At 40.3% G+C, this 25,977-nt stretch overlaps 1 protein-coding gene across 1 annotated transcript in view; it reads left to right on the top strand.

The window, feature by feature from the left end:
- LOC114104822 (uncharacterized) overlaps positions 1-25,977 on the top strand; it is a 419,591-nt gene that overhangs the window by 338,880 nt on the left and 54,734 nt on the right. The window contains 5 exon segments of the mRNA XM_071609308.1: positions 17,519-17,827; positions 17,917-18,234; positions 23,936-24,028; positions 24,106-24,420; positions 25,586-25,900. Of these exon segments, the coding sequence (XP_071465409.1) occupies positions 17,519-17,827; positions 17,917-18,234; positions 23,936-24,028; positions 24,106-24,420; positions 25,586-25,900 (1,350 nt within the window).

Raw genomic sequence — 25,977 nt, 5'->3', positions numbered from 1 at the left:
GACTCAAAAAGAGCCTGTGGCTGGTTGCAGGAGTCTTGGGTCATGAGTCCACCTCAGCAGTAGGCAGCTCATAGCATTGAGGACGTTGGTCCCTCTCAGTTCTGTGTTGCCTTGGCAGGCTGAGGCCTCAGTGTGTGACATATCTTTGCAGCATTGTTGACCACAGGACCACCCTCCTTGTTCCTTCTCAAAACCCCAGGGAGCACACAATGGAGAGAGTTAAGTCTCTCCTTGGGGGTAAAAATTTAGTTGGGCACCCAAATCTGACCTGGACCCTTGAGCTCTTGTCATTACATATTATAATACAGATTTCAAAGACGAAAGGTAAAGAGTCCAAAGGAATCAAGAGAAATGAAATAAACAACACATATGGGTGTCCTAATTCACCTGACAATGAATTTCCTAACAAGAAACATGTAGACAAGAAGTGAATGCCATTAGATTCTCATAGAACTGAAGGAAAAGTCTTCCAATAAAAAATACAAAACAGAGCAATTGTTCTTTACAAATAAATAAATATAAAGACATTATCAGACAGCTCCCCCACTGTGGTGAGCCGCTTCTGCCGTTTCTGCAGACTATGGTCGCCATTACAAGATGGCGCTGGCTCCGCTGTGGTCTGTGACAAACAACTCCTTATTTGGGAGAGTTGGAGCATGGTTTTTCACCACCCTATGAGAAAGCTCCACATGGCAGCTTCGCATTGGGGCTTGAGATGCTTTATTAAGGCTGGGAGGGGCATCCGAGGAAGAGAAGAAGAAATATCAAGGGCCTGAATAAACTGCTGAAAGAAGATTCCTGAGTTGCGTCTTCCTTGCAGGCAAGGGGTCGCGACAAGTGGTGCCGAAACCCGGGAACCAGAACTTTCAGCAGTCAGGGGTGGTGCACCGGTTAGTCCCAGGTAAGTGGGATCCGCGATCAAAGCGGGGTTAGTCCCAGGTAAGTGGGATCCGCGACCAAAGCGGGGCAGCTCCTCTGTAAAGAAAGAGAGAGCATTACATTTTATTGCAGCTGCACTGTGTACTTTCGCTTCTACTGTCGCTTTTGTTTTCTGTGTTTCTTTTGTTGTGTCATTTCGCTTTTCTTTTTTGTGCTTCTTTTGTTGTTGTGTCATGGGTGCCACATCTTCAAGTCCGCTTCTCCTGGCCCTAGATGGCCTGTTATGTTCCAAGGGCCTGGAAGTGAAACATAGTACTTTACAGAGATTTTTACAGAAGATAGATATCGCTGCACCGTGGTTTGCATTTTCGGGCAGGCTTACTGTACCTAGTTGGGATAAATTAGGCAAAGATCTTGACTTTGCTTCTGAGCAGGGCATATTAGAGGGTGGGGTGATACCCCTTTGGAAAATGGTCCGTAGTTGCCTTACAGATGGCAGATGTCAGGAAGCACTTACTAAAGGACAGGAAGTTCTAGAGCAATTACATGAGGAGAAATCGGATACGGCAGGAAGTGAGGTGCCTCAGGAGGATGGGAGTGTGCTGAGCGTGAAACAGGGGAGGAGACGATTGTATCCAGATCTCAGTACGCTGCGCACACCCCCATGTGAAAGTGGGTCAGAGGAAGAGGAGGATGAGGAGGAAGAGCTCGGGAGGCTGTCTCGTCAGCTAGAGAGTTTAGCTATAGGAGAAGGGAACAGAAATAAACAGGGGCTCAAGAAAAGCGATCCCCCGGATCCGCCGCCGTATGGTGGGGGTGATTCGGGGAGAGCTTTCCATGCCCAAACATGGAGGGCTGTTAACGCTGAGATGGGTCTTGCTTATCCAGTTTTTCAGGATGACAATAGGGGAAGATTCCATGAACCCTTAGATTTTAAAATTGTGAAGACCCTGGTGGAGTCTGTGCGCACTTATGGGGTGGATGCCGCCTTCACACTAACTCAGGTGGAGAGTCTGTCTAGATACTGCATGACTCCCTCTGATTGGGCTATCCTTGTTCGGGCTTGTGTTTCCCCGGGTAAATATTTGGACTGGAGAGCATTTGTGCTAGAGGGCGCAATAGAGCAGGCCGCCCAAAACCATGCGGCAGGACACCCCCATTGGGACAAGGATATGCTTTTGGGGCAGGGTAGATTTGCAAATCAACAGACAGGATTTCCTCTTGAGGCATATGATCAAATTAACAACATTTGCATTCGGGCATGGAAGTTGCTTCCAAATAGAGGAGAGGTGTCTGGTAATTTGACCAAGATTCTACAAGGCCCTACAGAACCCTTTTCAGATTTTGTAGCAAGGATGGTGGATGCCGCTGGAAAGATTTTTGGGGATCCTGATAGAGCCATGCCCCTTATCAAGCAATTGGTCTTTGAGCAATGCACCAAGGAATGTAAAGCGGCAATCACTCCTTATAAAAATAAGGGCATAGAAGCATGGATGAAAGTGTGTAGAGAGATTGGAGGACCTTTAACTAACGCAGGTCTTGCAGCTGCTGTCCTTCGGATTGCAAAAGGGGGCAGTCCTGGTGCCGGAACATGCTTCCATTGTGGTCAACCCGGTCATTTCAGACGTGAATGTCCCAAAAAAGACAATTTTACTGGACCTCCTCACGGTGGCCCTTCCAATGGCCTTCGTCAACCGGGGCTGTGTCCAAAATGTAAAAAGGGGAAGCATTGGGCAAAAGAGTGTAGATCAGTGAGGGACATCCATGGACAGCCTATTTCAGCTGGGCCAAAAAACTGCCGAAGGGGCCCCCGACCCCAGGGCCCACAAATATATAGGGCAGTGGAGAATGTCACACCCGAACCCGAGACATGGCCATCTCTATGCCATCCCATGAGACGCGGAGAGCCACTACAGGTGCCGTGGGATTGGACCTCTGTTCCACCTCCAGACTCGTATTAACACCTAAGATGGGAGTCCAATTGGTGGAAACTGAGTTCAAAGGGCCTTTACCACCTGGCACTGTAGGTTTGCTAATTGGACGTGCATCCTCTATCTTACAAGGTCTTCATGTCTTTCCCAGAGTCATTAGCCCTGATACTGTAGGGGCAGTAAAGGTTATGGTGGAGGCTCCAAGGGGCATTGTGTCTATCTCCCCAGGGGATCGGATTGCTCAATTACTAATTTTGCCTAGCTTACATAATCACTTCCCTGCTGACTCAAGGTCACGGACGGGAAGTGAGATTGGTACCACCGGAGGGAATTGTGCCTATTTGTCACTAGATATGAGCAATCGCCCCACTTTGGAATTAAGCATAGAAGGTAAATCTATTGTGGGATTGCTGGATACAGGAGCAGACTGTAGTATCATAGCCCTTAAGGACTGGTCTAAGGGATGGCCAGTGCAGACTTCTGATCAATCCCTGAGAGGACTTGGATATGCCCAAGCCCCTCAAATCAGCTGTAGACATCTATCTTGGAAGGACCCGGAAGGACACAATGGCACCTTTCAGCCTTATGTACTTGATTTACCTATCTCTTTATGGGGCCGTGATCTGATGAAAGACATGGGGTTCACTCTTAGTAATGACTATTCCCCAGTGTCTCAACAAATTATGCAAAATATGGGGTATAGGCCAGGTCTAGGACTAGGAAAACACCTACAGGGGCGTAGGCATCCTGTGCAAGGTCATCAAAAGCTTAACAGATTTGGTCTGGGTTTTTCCTAGGGGCCACTGGGGCTCAAATACCCATAACATGGCTCACCGAGGAGCCTGTTTGGGTGCCTCAGAGGCCTCTTCCCTCGGTTAAATTGGCAGCAGCCCATGATCTAGTCAAAGAACAACTTGACTTGGGTCACATCCAACCTTCTACTTCTCCATGGAATACTCCCATACTTGTTATTAAGAAAAAATCAGGAAAGTGACGCCTACTGCATGATCTACGAGCAGTTAATGCTCAAATGCAACTTATGGGGCCCATTCAAAGAGGGCTGCCTCTGCTCTCCTCTGTTCCTCAGGGCTGGCATATTATTGCTATTGACATTAAAGACTGTTTCTTTTCTATTCCTTTGCATCCTAAAGACTCACAGCGTTTTGCCTTCACCCTTCCCTCGTGTAACCACGAGGAACCAGATCAAAGGTTTGAGTGGGTTGTTGCCGCAGGGAATGGCTAATAGTCCCACGATGTGCCAGATGTATGTGGGGAAGGCACTCGCACCTCTCAGACATAAGTATTCCTCCATCAAGATCATTCATTATATGGATGATGTGTTATTGGCCGCTAAGTTAGAGCAGACAGTTAATGAGGCCTATAAAGAATTAGTAAAGCTCTTAGCTCAATATGGGCTACATATCGCACCTGAAAAGGTTCAAACGGGGAATTCTATTGAGTATTTGGGAGCGATAATTGGGTATGACAAATTAAAACCACAAAAAATCACCATAAGAACTCAGGATCTCCAAACTCTAAATGATTTTCAAAAACTGCTGGGAGATATTAATTGGATAAGGGGATATTTACATATTCCTAATGGTGTGCTCCAGCCTTTGTATGCTACCCTTAAGGGTGATCCAGATCTTGCTTCTCCTCGTAGCCTCACCAAAGAGGCTAGAGCGGCCCTTATAACAGTAGAAGAAGCTATACAACATGCTACTCTATGCAGTCTCCAGAGTGATAAACCTTTCCAGTTATGTGTGCTTGCCACTATGCGGCAGCCTACTGGAGTACTGTGGCAAGATGGGCCTTTACTATGGATCCACCCACATGTATCCCCAGGAAAATCCTTAGAATACTATCCTGATGCTGTTGCAGCGTTAGCACTTAAAGGGATTCAACAAAGCATTCAATTTTTCAGACAATCACCTTCTTCTCTTATTATACCCTATACTAAAGCTCAACTTAATGTTTTGTGTGCTACTCTAGACAACTGGGCTATTCTATGTTGCTCGTTTCAAGGGGATATTGATAATCATTACCCTTCCCATCCATTACTCCATTTTGTTAAAGAACATCCCATCATTTTCCCTAAGGTAACTTCACCCAATCCAATTCCGGGGGCTGTTAATATTTTTAATGATGGTTCCAAGTCTGGAATGGGAGCTTATGTAATTAATGATTCTCCCCCTGTTCAGCATCAATTTGCTCCTGGAAATCCACAATGGGTGGAACTGCAAATTGTTATTGAGGTTTTTAAACAGTGTTCTTTTCCTTTTAATCTTATTTCGGACTCCATCTATGTGGTACAAGCACTAAAAGTCCTGGAGGCCGTGGGAGCTATTAGTAATGCCCATAATGTATCTGCTTACTTTAATCAGCTTCAACAGCTTATCTGTAGCTGCACTGCTCCTTTTTATCCAATGCACATCCGGGCTCACACCTCTCTTCCTGGTCCGTTATCACAGGGTAATGCCTGTGCAGACTCAGCCACTAGAGGTCAGTTGATATGCTTGGCTTCCTCCTTAGAGGGGGCTAAATTATTTCACCAGAATTTCCATGTTAATGCTGTAACGCTGCGCAGGCGTTTTTCCATTTCAAGAGCGGATGCTCGTCAGATAGTATTACAATGTCCCCATTGTGTCACATTTCTTCATCCCCCTAATTATGGAGTGAACCCACGGGGATTGAAGCCATTGGTTGTCTGGCAAATGGATGTGACACACATACCTGACTTTGGTAACCTCAAGTATGTGCATGTTTCTGTTGATACGTGCTCTGGAGTTATTCATGCTTCTGCTTTATTGGGAGAAAAGGCACGTAATGTTATTACTCATTGCCTAGAAGCATGGGCAGCATGGGGTGCTCCTGCATCCCTTAAGACTGATAATGGACCTGCTTATACTGGCAGACAATTTACATCCTTTTGTTCTACCATGGGAGTGCAACTTACTCATGGTCTGCCTTACAATCCTCAAGGACAAGGCATTGTTGAGCGTGCTCATCGCATCTTAAAGGAAACTTTACAAAAACAAAAAGGGGGAATAGGAGCTGAACACACTCCTAAAGAACGCCTGTCCTTAGCTCTCTTTACCATTAATTTTTTGAATTTGGATATTCATGGTCGCTCTGTGGCTGATAGACATGTGTCCCCTCAGCCCTCTGTGATTGGCTATGTTAAGTGGAAGGATGTTCTTACGGGCCAATGGAACGGCCCCGACCCCGTGCTGACATGGGCGCGAGGATCTGTATGTGTTTTTCCCCAGGATCGCACGGAACCGTTGTTGGTCCCTGAACGCCTGACAAGAAGAGTCTTGACATCAACCGACCAGCAACAAGAGATACCACAGCAATCCTGTGATGAGGATCTTCACTCTGCTACGTGCTCTGGTTCTGGTGCTGGTGCCGATGACACAGACGACACCAATGCAGTGGTGGGCAGTGGCACGGGCTTGGCCAATGCCGATGCCGGTTCATGGTAATTCTAGTGTCCTCCCCACTCTTTTCTCTACCTCATGTGAGATGTCTGCTCCCTGTGCCTCTCCTAGAGGGGACATGGAGAGCATTTTTAATCAATCTCAAGTTAATCTCACAGGAGTTTTTTGTTTCAGCCTTGGAAACGCTAATTGCATCAGCCTTAAGACCAAAAATTTGACTAACTGGGAGGACCCATTGCGGTCCAGTCAGGTCTCAGGGAGCATTATCAGTGCCGTACTGAGCCAAGTAGTTTCAGGGAAGCAATCAGGCTCAGGGACCCCCGCAAATAGCTCTGCTTTAAACATAACTACCTTGGCTATTATCTCCAAGGTACTAATCCCAGTGCCTCCTTCTTCTAATAGTACTTACAATGCCACTCATTTCAAGGCCTCCCCTTACTGTAACCCTAATCTTGGTTTCCCCCCAACATTTACGCCTTGTCAGGATCATTCTTGGGAGAAACATCAAGTTGCTAAAGGTTTCTCCCTTTCCCCCTCTCTTAAGAGGCATGTTTATAACTTTAACAACAGTGCCAACTCCTCTACAGGAGTAGGTTGGTCCTGGTTTCAATGGCTGATTTCCAATGAGAAGGGGGCTTCAGCCGATATTTCTGCACTGGCTCAATTGCTGGGAGCCAAAAGCTGGCTGGCTAATGTTTCTGGCACTGTTAGGGAGAGTGAACGAGGTAATAGACTTACATCTGTTTCGTTCAACTCTCTGCTATACAATGCCACATTGCCCCCTGCAATGGTCTGTGTCCAATCCCCGTTCTTGTTCCTTTTGGCTAATGACACCTCGTCGGGGATGCTGGATTGTTCTAATGTTACCTGTCTCTTATCTGAGTGTTGGAATGGTTCTTGGACTGTAGCAGTGGTTATGAAAATTCCAACTTTTGTCCCAATCCCAGTCACTGCGGACCCAGATAAATTCCCCATTGTTGAGCTACTTAGAGTCCGCAGGGATTTTGGAATTACGGCAGCCATAGTGACAGCTGTGGCAGTGTCTGCTGCTGCAGCGGTTACGGCCGGAGTGGCCATGGCCAGTCAAGTACAAACTGCTGCCACCATTAATCAAGTTGTTCAAAAAACTTCCACCATACTTGAATCCCAAAATACAATTAATCAACATATTTTGTCAGGGATTTTAGCTGCCAACCAAAGAATAGATTTACTCCAAGCTCAGGTAGAAGAATTGGCTGACTTGGTGCTTTTGGGTTGTGTTGACCAACGTGCACATTTATGCATAACCTCTGTCAGATTTAATGATTCCAGGAATGCCTCCCGCATCATTGGCGAATATTTGGCCGGAAATTGGTCCATGGCAGCGGAAGACATGATCCAGTCTCAACTAACCCAGATAGCTGTCTTGAACAGTACCCGTGTCGATCCCGTGACTTTGGGTCAATTCACCGATTGGATATCTTCTGCTTTTTCCTTCTTCAAAGAGTGGGTGGGGGTAGGCATTTTTGGTGCAATGTGTTGCTTCGGTATGTTCCTCTGTTTGTGGTTTCTCTGTCGCCTTAAGGCCCGCAGTGCTCACGATAAGGCTATGATCATACAAGCTCTTGCAGCTTTAGAAAATGGCAACTCACCTCAAGTCTGGCTTGCGCATCTTAAACAGTAAACCTTTGACATGGTCGTTACACCCCAAGTTATTATAACATTGCACTGGGATCGACATGACTTTCCTTGTTATTCTCTTAGTGTTGGAAAGCCCTTGCACTCTGCCGGTCTTACTGCCATTGCACGCAGATGGGTTTCCACACTAGTGCTTTTCTATCGCCTTAAAGTCCGTGCCTTTCTTTCAGGGTGCTGTCAACTTGTTTGTCATTATAAACAGCCACAGTTCAGCCTCAGCTATCCCCCTTTCGTCCACCATCGTCACGATACAGGATGCGAGGCAAGGCACTGCACTTGAGTGATCCTTGACGTGGACCTCAAGGAGAGCATGTCCTATTGCATGCGGGTTAGACGCGTCCACGCCCCGCCCCACGAAAAAAGGCGTCGGCTGATATGGCCTCGGATCTGGGGAAGGGCCCTCCTTAGGACTGAGCCATACTATGCAGCCACTTCTGCACAGTGGGATAGGACCTCTACTCTCGCCTGTATTGTTTTAAGAAAACAGAAAGGGGAAACTGTGGTGAGCCGCTTCTGCCGTTTCTGCAGACTATGGTCGCCATTACAAGATGGCGCTGGCTCCGCTGTGGTCTGTGACAAACAACTCCTTATTTGGGAGAGTTGGCGCATGGTTTTTCACCACCCTATGAGAAAGCTCCACGTGGCAGCTTCGCATTGGGGCTTGAGATGCTTTATTAAGGCTGGGAGGGGCATCCGAGGGAGAGAAGAAGAAATATCAAGGGCCTGAATAAACTGCTGAAAGAAGATTCCTGAGTTGCGTCTTCCTTGCGGGCAAGGGGTCACGACACCCCACCCCAAGTAACCATAAAGTATAGCAATCCTCTGCTGAGCATATATACCTAGGAAATGAAGTCAGGATGTTGAAGAGACCTCTATACTCCCATGTTTATGACAGCACTACTGACAGTAGCTAAGAAAGGGAAACAATCCAAGTGTCCATCAACTAATAAAAATTGACACAATGAAGTACATTTACATAATAGAATACTCTAGCCAAAAAAAAGGAAAGAAAAAAGAAAAAAAAAAAGAAATGAAATCCTTCCATTTGCTGCAGCGTTCATGGACCTGAATATCACTAGGCTAAATCAAATAGAAGTAGGGCAAAGAAGAACAAAGGTCTCACTATATGTCAAATCTGAAAGAGTTGACCTCATAAAAGTTTAGAAGTTTATACTAGAATTATAATTACCATAAGCTGGAAAGTGTAGGGGTTAAAAATGGAAGGCTATAAGTTTTACTTAGGAATAAGTAATTCTGGTGCACCATTGTACAGGTGGGTGATAACAAGATTGAACTTTATTTCAAAAGCAAGAATAGAACATATTGGAGATTTTCACAAGAGTAAATGAACAGTGTTTGATGGAATAAGACTATATATATATATATATATATATATATATGTGTGTGTGTGTGTATACATCAAAAGATCTATTTACTTCATTAATAGGTTACTATTTCTGTTTGGGGTATTGCTTGATATAAGTTTAATATAAATGAAAAAAAGGAGAAAAATGCTACAGGTGACAAGATATGGAGGAAGATTATACAGTATATATGTGATAGATGCCATAACACAATGTATCCTTGAAGCAAAGGATCAGACAAGCATAGATCTGACTGCAATTTTTAATTTACTCTAGGGAGAATGATTCATATGAATCAGTGGACTTCTGCAGATGCAATTTTTCTTTTCTTCCAATCAGGTCTCTCATAAACTTCAAATGGCTTATTTTTTTTTCTTTTTGTCTGCATTATTTATTTGAAATATTCATACCCCACATCTAAAACAAAACATTTCTGGAACATGTAAAATTCTGGAAAGACATTAGTATTTTGAATTAGAAATCATGGAAGCAGACTCTCAATACTCTCTTCAAATACCTTTCTCTTATACCAGACCTGGGTGGGAAGTTTACATTGTGGCTCCTTTGAAGACCCCTCTGCAACATTTTATCCCTTCCTGATCACAGGCATTTTTGCCCATTTCTGGGCTTCCAATGATCACTCTCCTTGCCCTCTGTTCTGCCTTGAAGGAAAGTCATGCTCCCTCCTCTGGCTTTCAGAGATGACTGAGAAGCCCAAGAATACAGGGCAAGTTTGGTCTTCAAGGAAGACACTGGGATATGTGTGTACTTCTACCTGGCCAAATCCACATCTGATGAAGACATTCCCATCTACTTAGGTGACACAGTTCTGTGCCCTAAAGAGAATAATAGGATTGTGGAGTGATGGACAAGGAGACAGGTAGATACAGAAACAAAGCTTATGATCAAAATCCTGGAGATTTTGTTATATGCAGATGAGTCCCAGCCACAGGAAGGATGGGGAAGGCAATCTTGATCTTAGTGGAATAAACAAAGGTGTGATCTTGATGAAAGAAGTTGGAAATCAACCTGGCCACCCTGCCGCTTTTGTTTACCTGGATAAATTTGAGCCCAAAAATTCTAATAGTGATGGAAAGTGAGAGAGGCCATTTCCAGAAGCTGAAAGAGCCCTATATCCCAAATGATGAAATACAGAGAATTAGGGACTTGCCCAGAGCTTCTGCAGGTAGAAAAGAGTAGTTTTCTGAAGATCAGGTACCTACAAACTCTCCTGGGGCTTGACTGAGTATTTTTGTAAATGAACCCAGTTTGTAAAGTGGAGGCCACCTCTGTGAAATAAGAGTAGAGATGAGGCACCAAGGATAAAGGCACAGGATATAGCAGGGCTCACTGAGGGAGTAGCAGGGGAGACCAAGAAAGGAGAGAGCTGAAGTGAGAGGAGCTATCACTGAGAGGCATAATTCAGGTCACAGTGGATACGGATACCACCATATCTCTAATCTCTAACAAGTCGCTTACTCTTCCCAAGTTCTGTCTTCTCTGTCATGTCATAAGGACATAGCACATGAGCATCTTCAATAGTATATCAGTTTTAGTAATTTTTAACACATTTAACACTGTCAACAGGTTTTATCACTGGAGAGCTTTAAACTTAGCTATGAAAAAGTACATTATGTTGAGGTATTTAGGGTACTGGAGAATTCAGATAGAGAGGTTTAAAAAGGAAAATTGAATCTAAGAGTGGATTTAGGATAAATATCATGGTATCTCATTTATTTATACAGGAAACACCTACACCCAGACCTTGCCTGGGAGCTGCCCATCTGTGTCCCTATAAGAGAAGCCACCCAAAGAGTCCATTTGCTGGTATGTGCTAAACACATACTCTGCACCTTCAGTTCTCTTTACTGCCAATCTTTCAAGTGTCTTAGGGCACAGAGAAGCACCTTTTTTTTTTTTTTTTTTTTGATTGGTTACTGTGGGCCTTGATGCATCCTTCTTTTGGCCTGAAGTACAAGTGTGTCACTATCTTTTCTGATTTATGGCACAAAAAGTAGAATTTGTTTTCTAGTGTGCAAGATGTAGATGTCAAATCTTAAGATTTTAAAGTTACTTTTAATTTTTGTTGTGTTGGCCCTTTGGAGTTTTTATGGAATTTGGTTAATTGTATAAATTATCTATTCAGTGATTCTTGGTAAAATTGCTCTTTATCTGCTATTTCTCCTACATACAAATAAGTTCTGATATCTTTTAGATGAGATTAGGAAGACAGATTTCCTTTTAAAAAAACAAGGTTATGGAGAGTAGCCTACAGTGTCAGCCAAGTCTTCACACTAAAATTCATCCCCTGTCCTTAGATGAGTCAGGCACAATTTGGGTGAGGACCTCAAGTCATTCAGGCTCTGTTGTGGCCCTCCTGTGGAGAAAGGTTTAGCAAAACACAGAAAAAATGTTTATATTGTTTCAAATAAACATATGGGGGGCTCTGGTGAGCCCAAAATCTATTTCCCTACATGACAATCTCCATGGAATCATTTCAGTATTATGACTTGTTCAGATATTGAAATGTCCTTACCATGCCTCATGTAATTTCAATTGGTGGTCATGATTGAAACAACATGCAACCAAGAGGAAAAATAAAGAACCCCTACTTTTTTCTTTTTCTTTTCATGTAGTTGTCATCAATCACTTCTTAATCTCTAGGGACTAAAGCAAGTTTGCCTCCTTCTACCAATCTTACTACTCCTATGACAGTTGATCAGACTGGGACGTGGCTCTGTTCTCTAAGCGTAATTTCTCAGAGGAGGAGATTCAAAAATCTTGACTGAAGCATCCCAGATTTAGAAGAGCCAGTTATTATAGGAGAAAGGAAGTGGAAAATTTTCATCCTTCTGATATTCATTGAATTCTTCAATTATTTTCTAAAGTCTCTCACTCAAACCCTTAATCCAACCTAACTTGTGTCCTCAGAAGAAGGGAGACACATAGACAGACACAGAGAAGAGGGATACATAAGCAGAGAGGCCGCAACCAAAGTGATGCTTCTATGAGCCAAGGCACACCAAGGATTATCATTGACCAGGAGAAGTGAGGGTGGAGCGAGGAAGGATCCCCTCTGATAGTCTCCAGAGAAGGAACCAACCCTACTGAGACTCTCAATCCCACTTCCATCCTCCACAACTGTGAGGTAGTGAAATTCTGTTTAAAAGCAAAATAATCATCAGCAATAATATTAATTCCTTACCCAATTCTAGACCAATGAAAAGATTTGTATTATACCACATAATTGAAGGACTTTAGTTAATATGGAAAAGTCATGTTAGAGGACCTACTGAAAATTTTATGTTAATGGAAAGCTCTAGAATAGGTCTTCTTTATAATCCACTCTGGTACGTTTTAAGACCAGGTATCATTTTTTTCTTCATTTGTGACTCTATTTGACATCTACATATTTGACTATACAGGACAATATCAAATAGAGACTAATTTTCTTTTATTTAATACCTATCCCTAAATTTTCTAACATTATAAATATTTATATAGTCTAATAATTAAAAATATTATTATTAAAATTAAATGTAGGTATATGAATGATTTTATAAGTACTAAATTCCACATACATATACACATGTAAGTGTGTGTGTGTGCGTGTGTGTGTGTGTGTGTGTGTTTGAATCTGTATCTGTATTCAATTTCAATCCACTCTAAGCCTATTATTTCATAAAAATATAATTCTTAATAATTTTTATCATATTTCATACATAATTTCTACCTTTACAACAGTCTTCTGCATATGTCCTTGTAATATAGACTGACTTATTCTTCTTTGTGAAATTTTAAGTTCTATAGAAAATAGAAGTGCCAACTTGGATATTGACCCATGTTTTAGAAAATAAGTGCATTTGCTAAAGAAAACAGAATTATCCATTAAAAGGATAATATATTTAATAAACATCTTCATAAAATTACTGTAGTTGTATTTACACAGATTCCACAGATTTGCTCATCTTAATGTTCTGCTGAGCATCATACTTCTGAGATTTCTTCCTTTGGGGAGTCAGTTCATCACTGGGTTCACTTGATGTGCTCATTCACAAGATTTCACTCTCCCTGATTTTAGTGGTGAGCCAATAACACAGACAGAGTCAGTTAAAGCCTTTGCCCTGAATTTACCTTCTTTGAGATTCAACAGTGCACCAGGACCCACATTTCTCAACTGTCTGCAAAAGATATTTTTGAGGAGCAAAGCCAAAAAAGCAGTGATTTTGAAGAACCATGTGGGATGGGGGTGCCTAAAAGCAGCAGGTCACCATTCCTCATACTTTCCCTTTAGATGTCCATGTGAGCTCTGCCAGTCTATTTTGAGTTGGTTTGCTTCATATGGTTTTGTTTTATTATTCTTTAATTTTATGTTTGGTAGATTATCCACAGTTCCTGATCAGATCATTTTATTGCAATCCAACATATGTATATATACCACATTTAAAAAATTCAGTGTATGGTCATTGTTGGAAGCTTGAGTTGTACGTGCATGACTGACAGAAAAATGGAAATATAACCTGAAGACGACAGCCTCCCAGTTGAGACAGACACCTGAGTCTGAATTGTTTGTAATGTGAATCTTCAGTAAGAGAATTACATTGAATATTATATTTAATGTTTTATTTCTCAAAAAGTCTTCAGACATTAGGTGTGCTTCATATTATGCCTCAAAGATCAAATTAGAAGTTTCCAATATAAATGCTGTTTATGACTTTGAGGAAAAGATGCACAGCAGTTATTTCAAAAGACTGTAAAAACAGACATTCTGAATAAATTCTAAGTTAGACCTCTTAAATAATTTCATGTCTTCATATGTTTCATTCCCTATGAATCAAGAAGAAGGGCTACTCTGAACAAACAGTTGGCAATTATGTGTCCACACACTAGAGGCCCAGATGAACCAACCTCAACATTCGTACTTCTAAGATTTCAAGATTATAGATTGTGCAGACTGAGTGGTAGGTTCAATATGGAAACTTTGTTTTATATGAGAATATATCCTGTATGAGCAAGACAAGTGAAAAAAGGAGTGAAAATACCTTCACACCAGTCTTCTGAATAAATGTCCTTGCAACATGGACTGACTTATTGTGGTACTATTTACCTCAACTGCTTGGTAATGCAGATGAGAAAAGAAAATTATTTTTGTCTCCATATCCCTTTATAACATTGACATATTACAAAAACTGATATGTATTTCTGCAAATAAAACTAATGAGGATTTCTAAACCACTATGATATAAGAATTTCCTATTTACTGAAGAACTGTGGAGTATAATAAATACACAGCATCATTAGGGTTTATAGAATGATGTATACCTGCTTTTGAACCACACTTTGACTGTTGTTTTTATATTTCATTAAGTGCAACAGAGGAAATGATCTCCCAAGAATAATTACATTTTGTATTGATGGTAGTTGGCTCTAATTTCTAAATCACATATTTTTCAAAAAATTGTTCCAAGGGATTTTGGGTATATGTTACTTTATAATACAATACCCAAAACATAATAAATCTTTAATGTATTTTTATTTTTATTTCTTCATTCCTCTCTTTTATTTAATTGATTTTATTTTTAAAAATATATGACAGTGGAATGCATTACAATTCTTATTACACATATATACCACAATTTTTCATATCTCTGTATATAAAATATGTTGACACCCAATTTGTGTCTTCATACATGTACTTTGGATAATGATGTCCATCACATTCCACCATCCTTGCTAATGCCCTGCCCCCTCCATTTCCCTCTGTCTTCCCTATCTAGAATTCATCTATTCTTCCCTACCCCACTATGAGTCAGCCTCCATATATCAGAAAAAAACTTCAGCATATTTTTTTGGGGGGGGGGATTGGCTAACTTCACTTAGCATTTTCTTCTCTAACTCCATCCATTTACCTGAAAATGCCATGATTTTATTCTCTTTTACTGCTGAATAAAATTCCATTTTGTGTGTGTGTGTGTGTGTGTGTGTATCACATTTTTTTATCCATTCATTTGTTGAAGGACATCTAGGTTGGCTCCACAGTTTAGCTATTGTGAATTGTGCTGCTATAAATATTGATGTGGCTGTGTCTTAGTAGTATGCTGTTTTTAAGTCCTTTGAGTATAGTCTGAGGAGAGGGATAGCTGGGTCAAGTGATGGTTCCATTCCCAGATTTCCAAGGAATCTCCATACTGCTTATTTAATGCATTTTTAAAGATAAATCAATGTATTGCTGACTTTCAATAATACTGCTTTCTGAACACCTCAGGATCTCTGTTCAGTACAATGACAGATGTTCAGTTGATGGTCTGAGTACATGTACTATGCTAATTTTATTCTTCATTCTCTCAGGCTATAGCTGGATTAGGTCCCTCTGGTTTGTGTAGAGTAGAAGAGTAAAGGTGAAATCTACATGAGAGATCTATCTCTTTATCTGAAATGCTTCAAATTTTTATTAATGGAATTTATACAAAAATTTTTGCAAAGATTTGAAAATTTAATAGAATTCAGTGCCTATAACAAAGATACCCTCCTAACATTTCAGTCAGAGGACAAACACTATGCTCAGATACCCCAGTGGATTGTCTTAGATAGAGCTTGAATGTAATGTTATTCTATCTCAACTGAGACATTCTAACACTTGGATACTAGAAATGGGCAAAATACAGTTAATTAAAAAAAAAGAAAAATAAAGAGGACTAGTGTCACTGCAGGCATGTTCATGTTTTTATCTGAGCTGAAACTACAATCAGTCATGCAAACCTGATGGTCCTCCCTGGTGGTACTTATTTTGAACTTCAATTTGAAAGTGACTGAGTGAAAACAATAATTCACAGAGAAGAGGACCTGGCTACCTCCACAGGCAGAGACTACAGCCAGCCAGGTTTCTGTTCTAGAGGCTGATCTTTAGTTTTCGTGTCACTGGATAACTGTATTGATGGCTGATTTTATGATGTACCTGCAGGTCTCATATTCTTTAAAACATAACCTTCTAAAGATTTTTAGTGATTTCAGTTTGAAATCTGTGTATCTACATTTTGACTCTATAAGTAAGGTACACTATATTAATCCTCTATAATAATGAAATAAATTAAAATTACCATTGAAGTAACACTTCAGGAATCCACACTTCATGTTAATGCATCAGTTTCAGAGAGAAAAGGGAGTATTCCAATTTTACATAACAATTGTAAAAAGGTAGATTAATGTTTTTGATGTTTGATTGTTTACTTAGGGGCGAATTAATGAAATTAATGAACATGCTATTCTCTTGAGAAAGATTCCTTGCAGAATTTCTTCACTACAAAAAATTACTATTATATTATAATTTCATATCTGTAACTAGATGCCTCCCCAAAGGTCTGAACACATACTCAAAATCACTTCCTGATCAGCTTTCAATAGATGCATAATGGATTCTTCAAAATCTGTTTATTAGAAATAAAATAATTCCATAAAAACACAAACAAAAAAATGCTCAAATCTCTGGATAACGTCTGTTCATAGTTTAAATGTCATTTCAGTCTTCTTTAATGGGAAGGATGATGTAAAGAATCCTGATTATTTTTGTCACAATAACCAGGTTTCTATCTCACCTATTTAGTGGTCTCTTTTCTCATCTCTAAATTGTAAATAAATATCAATTGTCAGTTTTGGACACATATTGGAATTGTTCATTCATTAACAAATGTTATCTTAGTTTGAATTATTATCTGTAAATCTGTGAATTGGAAGTTTCAGGGCATAAAATAGTAAAAAATTAATCCTAATCTTTTTCTACAGTGGGTTCACATTCAGAGAATAGATACAGATCCTATACAAAGAAAAACGAGATTACAGTATCAAAGAAAGTAAAAAAAACACACAGATACCTTTATAATATAAAGAATAATATGTTCCTATAAAAGAAAAATCCATTTTTACATGATCTATATCTACATATACACACATTTCTTGGAAAAACACATATTCATGTATGTAAAGTATGTGTATGGGACAGTGTGTACATTCATATCATGAAACAGCAATTTAGAAAGCACATTACAAATTCATTCTCCAAAATTTATCTTCAGACACTTGCTCATAGAATTCATATTCTGGTACCACAAATTGAATCCACACCCCACAACACAACTCTGGAAAATGAAAAGATTTCACAGAATTACCTGTGAATTGTAGCTTTCTCCTTCTATTCACTGGTATTTGTTGTTGTTTGTTTTTTCTCACATAGGATTTGTGCATCTGGTTGGAGGACACGGATCTTGCTCTGGGCGAGTGGAAGTGAATTCTGGAGGAGACTGGATTCCAGTATCTGATGGGAATTTCACATTACCCACAGCCCAGGTCATCTGTGCAGAGCTGGGGTGTGGCAAGGCTGCATCTGTCCTGGGGAAACTGCCCTTCAGAGAGGACAGTGAACAGATCTGGGCTGAAGAATTACAGTGTGAGGGGCAGGAGCCTGGCCTCTGGTTCTGCCCCAGAGTGCCCTGTCCTGCAGGCAGCTGCCCCCACAAAGGAGCTGTGCAAGTTGTCTGCTCAGGTGAGACTCACAACAGGACTTCAACCTCCCAACACACTCTATTGGCATAAGAAAAATGTGGAATATTGCTAAACCCTGTCTTCTACCAGGATATACAGATGTTCGGCTCATGAAAAATGGCAGCTCTCAGTGTGAGGGTCAAGTGGAGATGAAGACCTCTGGAGGCTGGAGAACACTCTGTGCCTCCCACTGGAATATGGCCAATGCCAATATTGTTTGCCGTCAGCTGGGCTGTGGAGTTGCCATCTCCACCCCAAAGGGAGAGTACTTTGTGGAAGGAGGAGATGAGATCTGGAGAGACAGATTCCACTGCTCAGGGTCTGAGTCCTTCTTGTGGAATTGCCCTGTGACTGCCCTGGGTGTTCCTGCCTGTGCCCATGGCAATACGGCCTCTGTGGTCTGCTCAGGTAAGAGAGGTCAGGGCTGACTGGTACTTGAGTGACATGTCTCTAAGAGGAGACAGCATGGAGAGCTGACTTCAAAAATTAGACATTTTGTGGTGAATTAGGATTCTTATTATCATTCATCTTTCAGCCCTTTCCATAATATTAAGAGGATTGTTTTTTAATAGGCATTATAATTTATTGAAATTAATGGATAACACTATATAACAATGAATGACAGCTCTGTCATATTCCTCACCCTGGACTATCAGAGAGCATCAGCAGCTCCCAGATGTCACCTGCACATCCCTCCAGTCACTGTGCCCTTCTCCCCTCCAAAGAAGACCACTCTAACTTTTGCTGCCAATTTTTTTTTTCAGGTTTTGAGCTTTATATAAATTCATGTACCATGTTCCTTGTTGTGTCTACTTTGACTCAACGTAACATTTAGAATGAACTATGCTTTTATTTTTAGCTCGGCCTCATTTATTTTTATTGCTGTAGAGTTTTCTCCTAAATAACCACAGGATCATGTATTGATTCATTTAAATGATATGGAGATTTGAGTATTTGCACATATTGAGTTCTGAAATAATGATCATACATATTACCATGCCAGTATTGTTTGGTGCAAATATGGGTATATTCATATACATTTTTAATCATTTCTTTTTATTTTTCCTCTCTTAATATTGTCTTCATTTAGGGATCAAATTCTTCTTCATGATGAAGCTCAGTGTATAAATATTTCCCATACACAGAGTGTCCTAAAGTCCTTTTTTTGGTACTGGGGATTGACCTCCGAAGCACTGGATCACAGGGCCACATCCCCAGCCCTGTTTTGTATTTTATTTAGAGACAGGGTCTTACTGAGTTGTTTAGTGCCTCACCATTGCTGAGGCTGGCTTTGAACTTGCAATCCTACTGTCTCAATCTCCCAAACCACTGGGATTATAGATGTGCACCAGTGTACTTGTCTCTATTCTCATTTTAAATATAACTTTACTACCATAGATTATAAAAATGTTCTCCAATAGTGTCTTATGCATGTTTAGTTACTTTTATTTTATATATAATTTTACAATCTTTCTGGGGTCAGTATTGTATATAGTGTGTGTGATGTTAAAAAATGTTTCATATTATTGTTTGGACATCCAATTGACTCAGAATCATTACTGAAAAGGCTTTTCCCCACTACTGTGTCACCTTTGAAATATATAGGGTGTAGATATTTCTGATTCCTGCTCTATAATTTTTTCATTTTGTTCTGTCATTTTCTAGGATTGTAGCCATGCATATTCCCTTAATTATCGTAACTTTATAGCATGTCTGATTAACTTTTTTAGAGTTTTCTTTAAAGTAACTACTCTAATTGTGTTGTTTTTCCTGCCCAGTGCATTGATCATACTTGGTCTTATGCATTTCATATAAATATTATAAACAACTTCATATATTTATTTTATATTTATATTTATTTTATTTTATTTTATAAATAATTTATTTATTTTTTACTTATATGTGACAGCAGAATGTATTGCAATTCTTATTACACATACAGAGCACAAAGTTTTCATATCTCTGGCTGTATACAAAGTATATTCACATCAATTTGTGTCTTCATACATGCACTTTGGATAATCATGATTATCACATTTCACCATCATTTCTAACCCCATGTCCCCTCCCTTCCCCTCCAACTCCTCTGCCCAATCTAGAGTTCATCTATTCCTCCCATGCTCCCTCCCCCTATTCCAGTATGAATCAACCTCCTTATATCAAAGAAAACATTCAGCATTTGGTTTTTTGGATTTGGCTAACTTTACTTAGAATTATCTTCTCTAACTCCATCCATTTACCTGCAAATGCCATGATTTTATTCGTTTAATTGCTGAGTAATATTCCATTGTGTATATATGCCACATTTTTTTTTATTCATTCATCTATTGAAGGGCTTCTAGGTTGGCTCCACAGTTTAGCTTTTGTGAATTGTGCTGCTATAAACATTGCAGTGGCTGTGTCCCTGAGTATGCTGTTTTCAAGGTGAGGGATAGCTGGGGCAAGTGGATATGAAGACCTCTGGAGGCTGGAGAACACTCTGTGCCTCCCACTGAAATATGGCCAAAGCCAATGTAGTTTGCCATCAGCTGGGCTGTGGTACAGAGGTGAATCTCCAGTACCAAATGGTGGTTCCATTCCCAATTTTCCAAGAAGTCTCCATACTGCTTTCCATATTTACTGCATGAGTTTGCAGCCCCACCAGCAGTGTATGAGTGTACCTTTTTCCCCACATCCTTGCCAACACTTATTGTTGTTTGTCTTCATAATAGCTGCCATTCCGACTGGAGTGAGATGAAGTCTTAGAGTGGTTTTGATTTGCATTTCTCTAATTGCTAGTGACAATGAACATCTTTTTATGTATTTGTTGATTGATTGTATATCATCTTCTGAGAAGTGTGTGTTCAGGTCATTGGTCATTTGTGGATTGGGTTATTTGTTTTTTGTTTGTTTTGAGTGTTTTTTGGTGTTTAGATTTTTTAGTTCTTTATACACCCTAGAGATTAGTGCTCTATCTGATATGTGAGGAGTAAAACCTTGCTCCCAAGATGTAGGCTCTCTATTAGCCTCACAGATTTTGTTTTGTTTTGTTTTGCTGAGAAGAAACTTTTTAGTTTGAGTCCATCCCATTTATTAATTCTTGATTTTAATTCTTGAGGCAAAGGAGTCTTATTAAGGAAGTTGGGGCCTAATCCCACATGATGGAGATGATGGACTACTCTTTCTTCTATTAGAAACAGGGTCTCTGGTTGTATTCCTAAGTCCTTAATCCATGCTGAGTTGAGCTTTGTGCATGGTGAGAGATAGGGGTTTGATTTCACTTTGTTGATACATGTAATACAATAATTCATGGTGATATTAAATAGAGTTTAGATTTGACCTAAACATCAAAATGGAGCTACTTGACTTACAATGTATATCTCTAATTTCTCTTGGCAATTATAGAGAATTTTTACTAGGTATACTCTTGGTGTCTTATGTTTTTGATGCTATTAGTGTTTCTTTTAATGAAATGTCCTAATAATTAACTCTGCCAATGTTTTAGATAGCTTTTACTTGCTGTGACAAAAAGGTCTAACAAGAACAATTTTAGGAGGTAAAGTTTATATTGATGTTCACAGTTTCAGAGGTCTCAGTCCTTAGATAGCCTACTGTATTCCTTTGGCCTCAAGGTAAGGCAGAATATCATGGTGGAAGAGTGTAGCAAGAAAAAGCAGGTCAGCAGATGGCCACCAAGAAGCAGAAATAGGGAGAACTCTGCTCAACAAGGACAACATATAAACCCAAAGATACTCATCTAGGCACCTACCTCATCAAGCCACACCCTATCTGCCTACAGTTACCTCCCAGTTAATCCTATCAGAGGATTAATGTGCTGATTAGGTTAAGGCTCTCATAACATACATCTCACTTTTAAACTTTCTTACATTGTCTCACGCATGAGCTTTTTGGGACACCCAGTATCTAAACCATAACAATTAGTTTTCACATTTGTTTTTTGTGGTTTTGTTTTCCTTTTTTCTCTATCATTTATTTTTACTTTTTGGATAATTTGCGAATTCTGAATAAGCTTCAAGGATAAGATAAAATTCCCAGATAACTCTGACCAAGATTACTCAATGCTAATATTTTTCTATATTCTCGCTTCCTTCTGCCATATTTATCCGTGAATATGTAAAATACTTCTGAGTGATTATTAAGATTAGGTGGATAAGATGATATGTTCCTTTAACCTTCCAATATTTTCAAGATTTTTTTAGATAACCACAATGTCATTGCCAGATTCCATAAATTAACTCTCTTTTCTTCTACGTATGACGAAGTACTTGTCTTTCTGTGTCTGGGTAAATGAACTTAACATGATGTCCTACAATTTCATCCATTTGATGCAAAAAGTAGAACTCCATTCTTTTTTATGGTTGTATTTACATCACATTTTCTTTATGAATTTCTCTTTCATTGTGCAACTGATTCCATATGGTAGCTATTGTGAATAGTGCACAATAAACATGGAAACATATGATTGCTGTTTCACAATAAATGTAATTTTCCTGGTTGCTATTGCTTTTTAATGCATCATTCCCACCCACATGCCCCCCCCCAAATAGCAACACAAATAAAAATATTTTTTATTTTGCCCATAGTTTCCAGATTCATAAATTTAGCAAGGACTCTTGGCAGTTGCCTATTGTGGTCTCTCATGAGGTTACACTTGGATCTCATCTGCAGCTCAGGTCATTGTAGACTTGACCAAGCTGGGAATCCAGGACAGTTCATTCACATGGCTGGTAGCTTGAAGTTCAGCTGGGGCTGCTGATAGAACAACCTGCAAATGCTCTCTCTCACATAATAGTTCCTACAGAGTATATTTGCCATTAAACAAACATCCTACTAAGTCAAGAGGAGGAGGTAGGACTTTCGTAGCAAGGTTCTCAAGTAAAGCTGTGCTGGCTTCACCACATTCTGTTGTTATAGACAACTCACCACTATCAGCCCAGACTGGAGGGCAGGAGGAATGGACTGTACAGGTCAATGGACCTTGACACAGATTTTGTGGGTATTTAAAAAAACTAAAATTGTGTTAAATATCTTACTTTGTTTATTTTCTAATTTGTACTTTTGTGTGATCAATTATGGCTTTAATACCCAAAACTTGTAGAGTATTTAGGATGGTAGTTTCTCTCACCATTGCACTTAGTATCCTATTATATTCCCTATGTGTTTGTCTTTCTGTTCTTCACTCTGTATTTTCCCACTTACATTTTCCATTTTGTATTAACCTACAGTGTTGTTAGACTCATCCTCTGGTTTCTTATTTTTAGCTACTGACTTTTTTTGGTTCTTCTAAATTATATTGACTCTCAATTATTTATTTAATTTTTGTTATCATTTCTCTAAAAATATGCCCATATTGTCATTTATTTAATCATGATTATTTGAATTACCTATAAGGTAATTCACCAGTACTGCTCTCTGAATATGTTTTCTTTTTTTTTCCTTTATTCATTTCATTTTATTCATAAACTGTTTAATATATGCGGTTGTTTATCTTTTCTTTTGACAAACATTGTATCTGAAAAAACATCTGTCCTACAAAAACTTCAGAAAAGATTTTATTTAACTTCTTCAGTTCACTTTATGTAGGGTAGATTACCTTATTCAAAAAGAATTGAAGTGGTGAGATTCTGGGAACCATATCTATGACAAAAGTTTTTTTTATAAAATATGATACAAGTTTCCAGTTGTTTAATATGATTCTTCCTCTTTGGTCCAACCTAAAGTTTACTAGTGTACTCCAGGAAAAAAACTGGCAAACATGCTGAGATTTTCAGAGTCCCACCTACTACCTTTGAATGCTCAAATGCCTCCAGGGAAAAATCGCTGATTCTAATTTTTACTTTTCTCTGAACTTGACTCCTAAGTCTTGCTTCCCTGGGACTATGAAATACTTTCCAACAGTGCTGCTGTATTCACACTTTGCTAATGTCATTCCTGGGACTGTAGCAAATTTATACTTCATTTAATTAAGAGAAAAGTGTGTGTTAGAAGCAGAAGCAGAATCCTTGAATTGAAAATAGGAAATTACTGATTGTGGTCTACAGCTTTCAGATTCCATCACTGGATGATTGTCAAGTTTAATTCCATTTCCTGCTTTCTAACCCTTTGGTAGGAAGCCAGACCCAGATGCTACCGCAGTGCAATGACTCCTGGTCAGACCCAGCAGGCTCTGCAGCCTCAGAGGGCCAAATTGCCAATTGCTCAGGTGAGCAAGGCCCCCAGCACCAGAGCCTTCCCATTTCCTGTATAAATGCCCACTGACATGACCCTGTCTCTCCTCAGACAGCAGACAGCTCCGCCTGGTGGACGGGGGAAGTCACTGCGCAGGGAGAGTGGAGATCCTGCAGCAGGGTTCCTGGGGCTCCATCTGTGATGACAGCTGGGAACTGAGTGATGCCCATGTGGTGTGCAGACAGCTGGGCTGTGGTGTGGCCTTGGAGGCCACCATCTCTGCTCACTTTGGAGAGGGATCAGGGCCCATCTGGCTGGATGAGCTGAACTGCACAGGAGAGGAGGCCTACCTGTGGCAGTGCCCTTCCCAGAGCTGGGGGCAGCAAAACTGCAGTCACAAGAAGGATGCAGGGGTCATCTGCTCAGGTCTGTGCACAGGCTGAGAGGTCTGGGAAGGTCTGCAGGATGGTGTCTGAGCATTGTACAGGGGTTGGGACAGGGCAGAGGGGAAGGAAAATTCTTGATCTTCCAAAAGAGAACATGAGGTGTTTCTGTTTTCTGCTGCAGCAACTGAGCTTCTGCTCCTTCCTTCTCAGCACTATCCCCTGTCACAGTCATTCTCTACAGTGCTCATTAAAAGCAGTAATCACTCTTCTGTGACCTGTGGGTGCAACATCCTGACCCACTGAGTCAGATTTCTATTTCTGCTGTAACAAGTTACCATAGACTGAGTGACTCAAAACAACACACACACACACACACACACACACACACACACATATATATATATATATATATATATATATATATATATATATATATAAAGTAATAATCTACACATCCTATGGTGTGTAGATTAGAATATTGAACAAGGTCTATGTGGGCTATAAACAAGATGTGAGCAGGCTGTAACAGCTGAAACTCTGGGAAGACTCATTTCCTTCCTTTTGAAGCTTCTAGAATTTGACTACATTCCTTGTCTCATGGCTTCTTTTTTCTTCAAAACGACAACAGTGCAATCCTCTGATCATCTTTTCATATTCACATCTCCCTCTGATGAGGGGCAGAAAGAACTATCTGCTTTTGATGATAGGGCTCTGGGGATATGATTAGATTGCACTCAGCTATTAATTCAGGCTGATCCAGAATAATCCACAAAAGGATCTTTTCTTAATTGTGTCTTAAAAGCACTTTGGCAATGATGCAATATATCCACACACTCCCAAGATCAGGGAGTGGACATATTTGGATCTTCACTATTCTGCCACCGCTCTGTCCAGCCTCCTTTTCTAGGATCTGTCAGATGGTTTGTCAGATAGTAAATAAAGTTTCTTTTCCACGGAGCCCCCAGGTCCCTGTTCCTCCTGTTCATTTGTTTATATTACATTGTTGTAGAAACAGAAAGAGAGGTACAAGTTAGCAAAACAAGTTAAAGGGACAAAACTTGCAGTCTTCCACCTAGTGGACATTTCTTCAGCAGAGTCAGCAGTGAACACTAACTACTTAGGAATAAAGAAAAAAAAAAAAAAAAAAAAAACAGCAGTAAGAGTTGAATACTCCCTGACCCCTGTTTTCCTCCTCTTGCTTTTAGACTTCCTGGCTCTCAGGTTGGTGAGTGAGGACCAGGAGTGTGCTGGGTGGCTGGAGGTTTTCTACAACAACACCTGGGGCAGCATCTTCCACAGCCCAATGGAAGCTGTGACCTTGTCCGTGATCTGCAGACAACTTGGCTGTGGGGATACTGGGACTCTGGATTTCTTGGTTCCTTCCAGGGAAGGTTCTAGACCCCGCTGGGTGGATGGAATTCGCTGTCGAAAAACTGACACATCTCTCTGGCAGTGTCCTTCCGACCCCTGGAAACATCAATCTTGCTCACCAAATGAGGAAGCTCATATCACATGTACAGGTGACCTACTGTCCACTTCTATTTGTTGGTCCTATACCTGTAGGTTGTTGTCAGGAAAGGTTCATATATTTAAAAAT

This window comes from Marmota flaviventris, chromosome 3, assembly GCF_047511675.1.
Source record: "Marmota flaviventris isolate mMarFla1 chromosome 3, mMarFla1.hap1, whole genome shotgun sequence".
Classification (NCBI taxonomy): Eukaryota; Metazoa; Chordata; class Mammalia; order Rodentia; family Sciuridae; genus Marmota; species Marmota flaviventris.
This window is presented reverse-complemented; position numbering and strand designations above follow the sequence as displayed.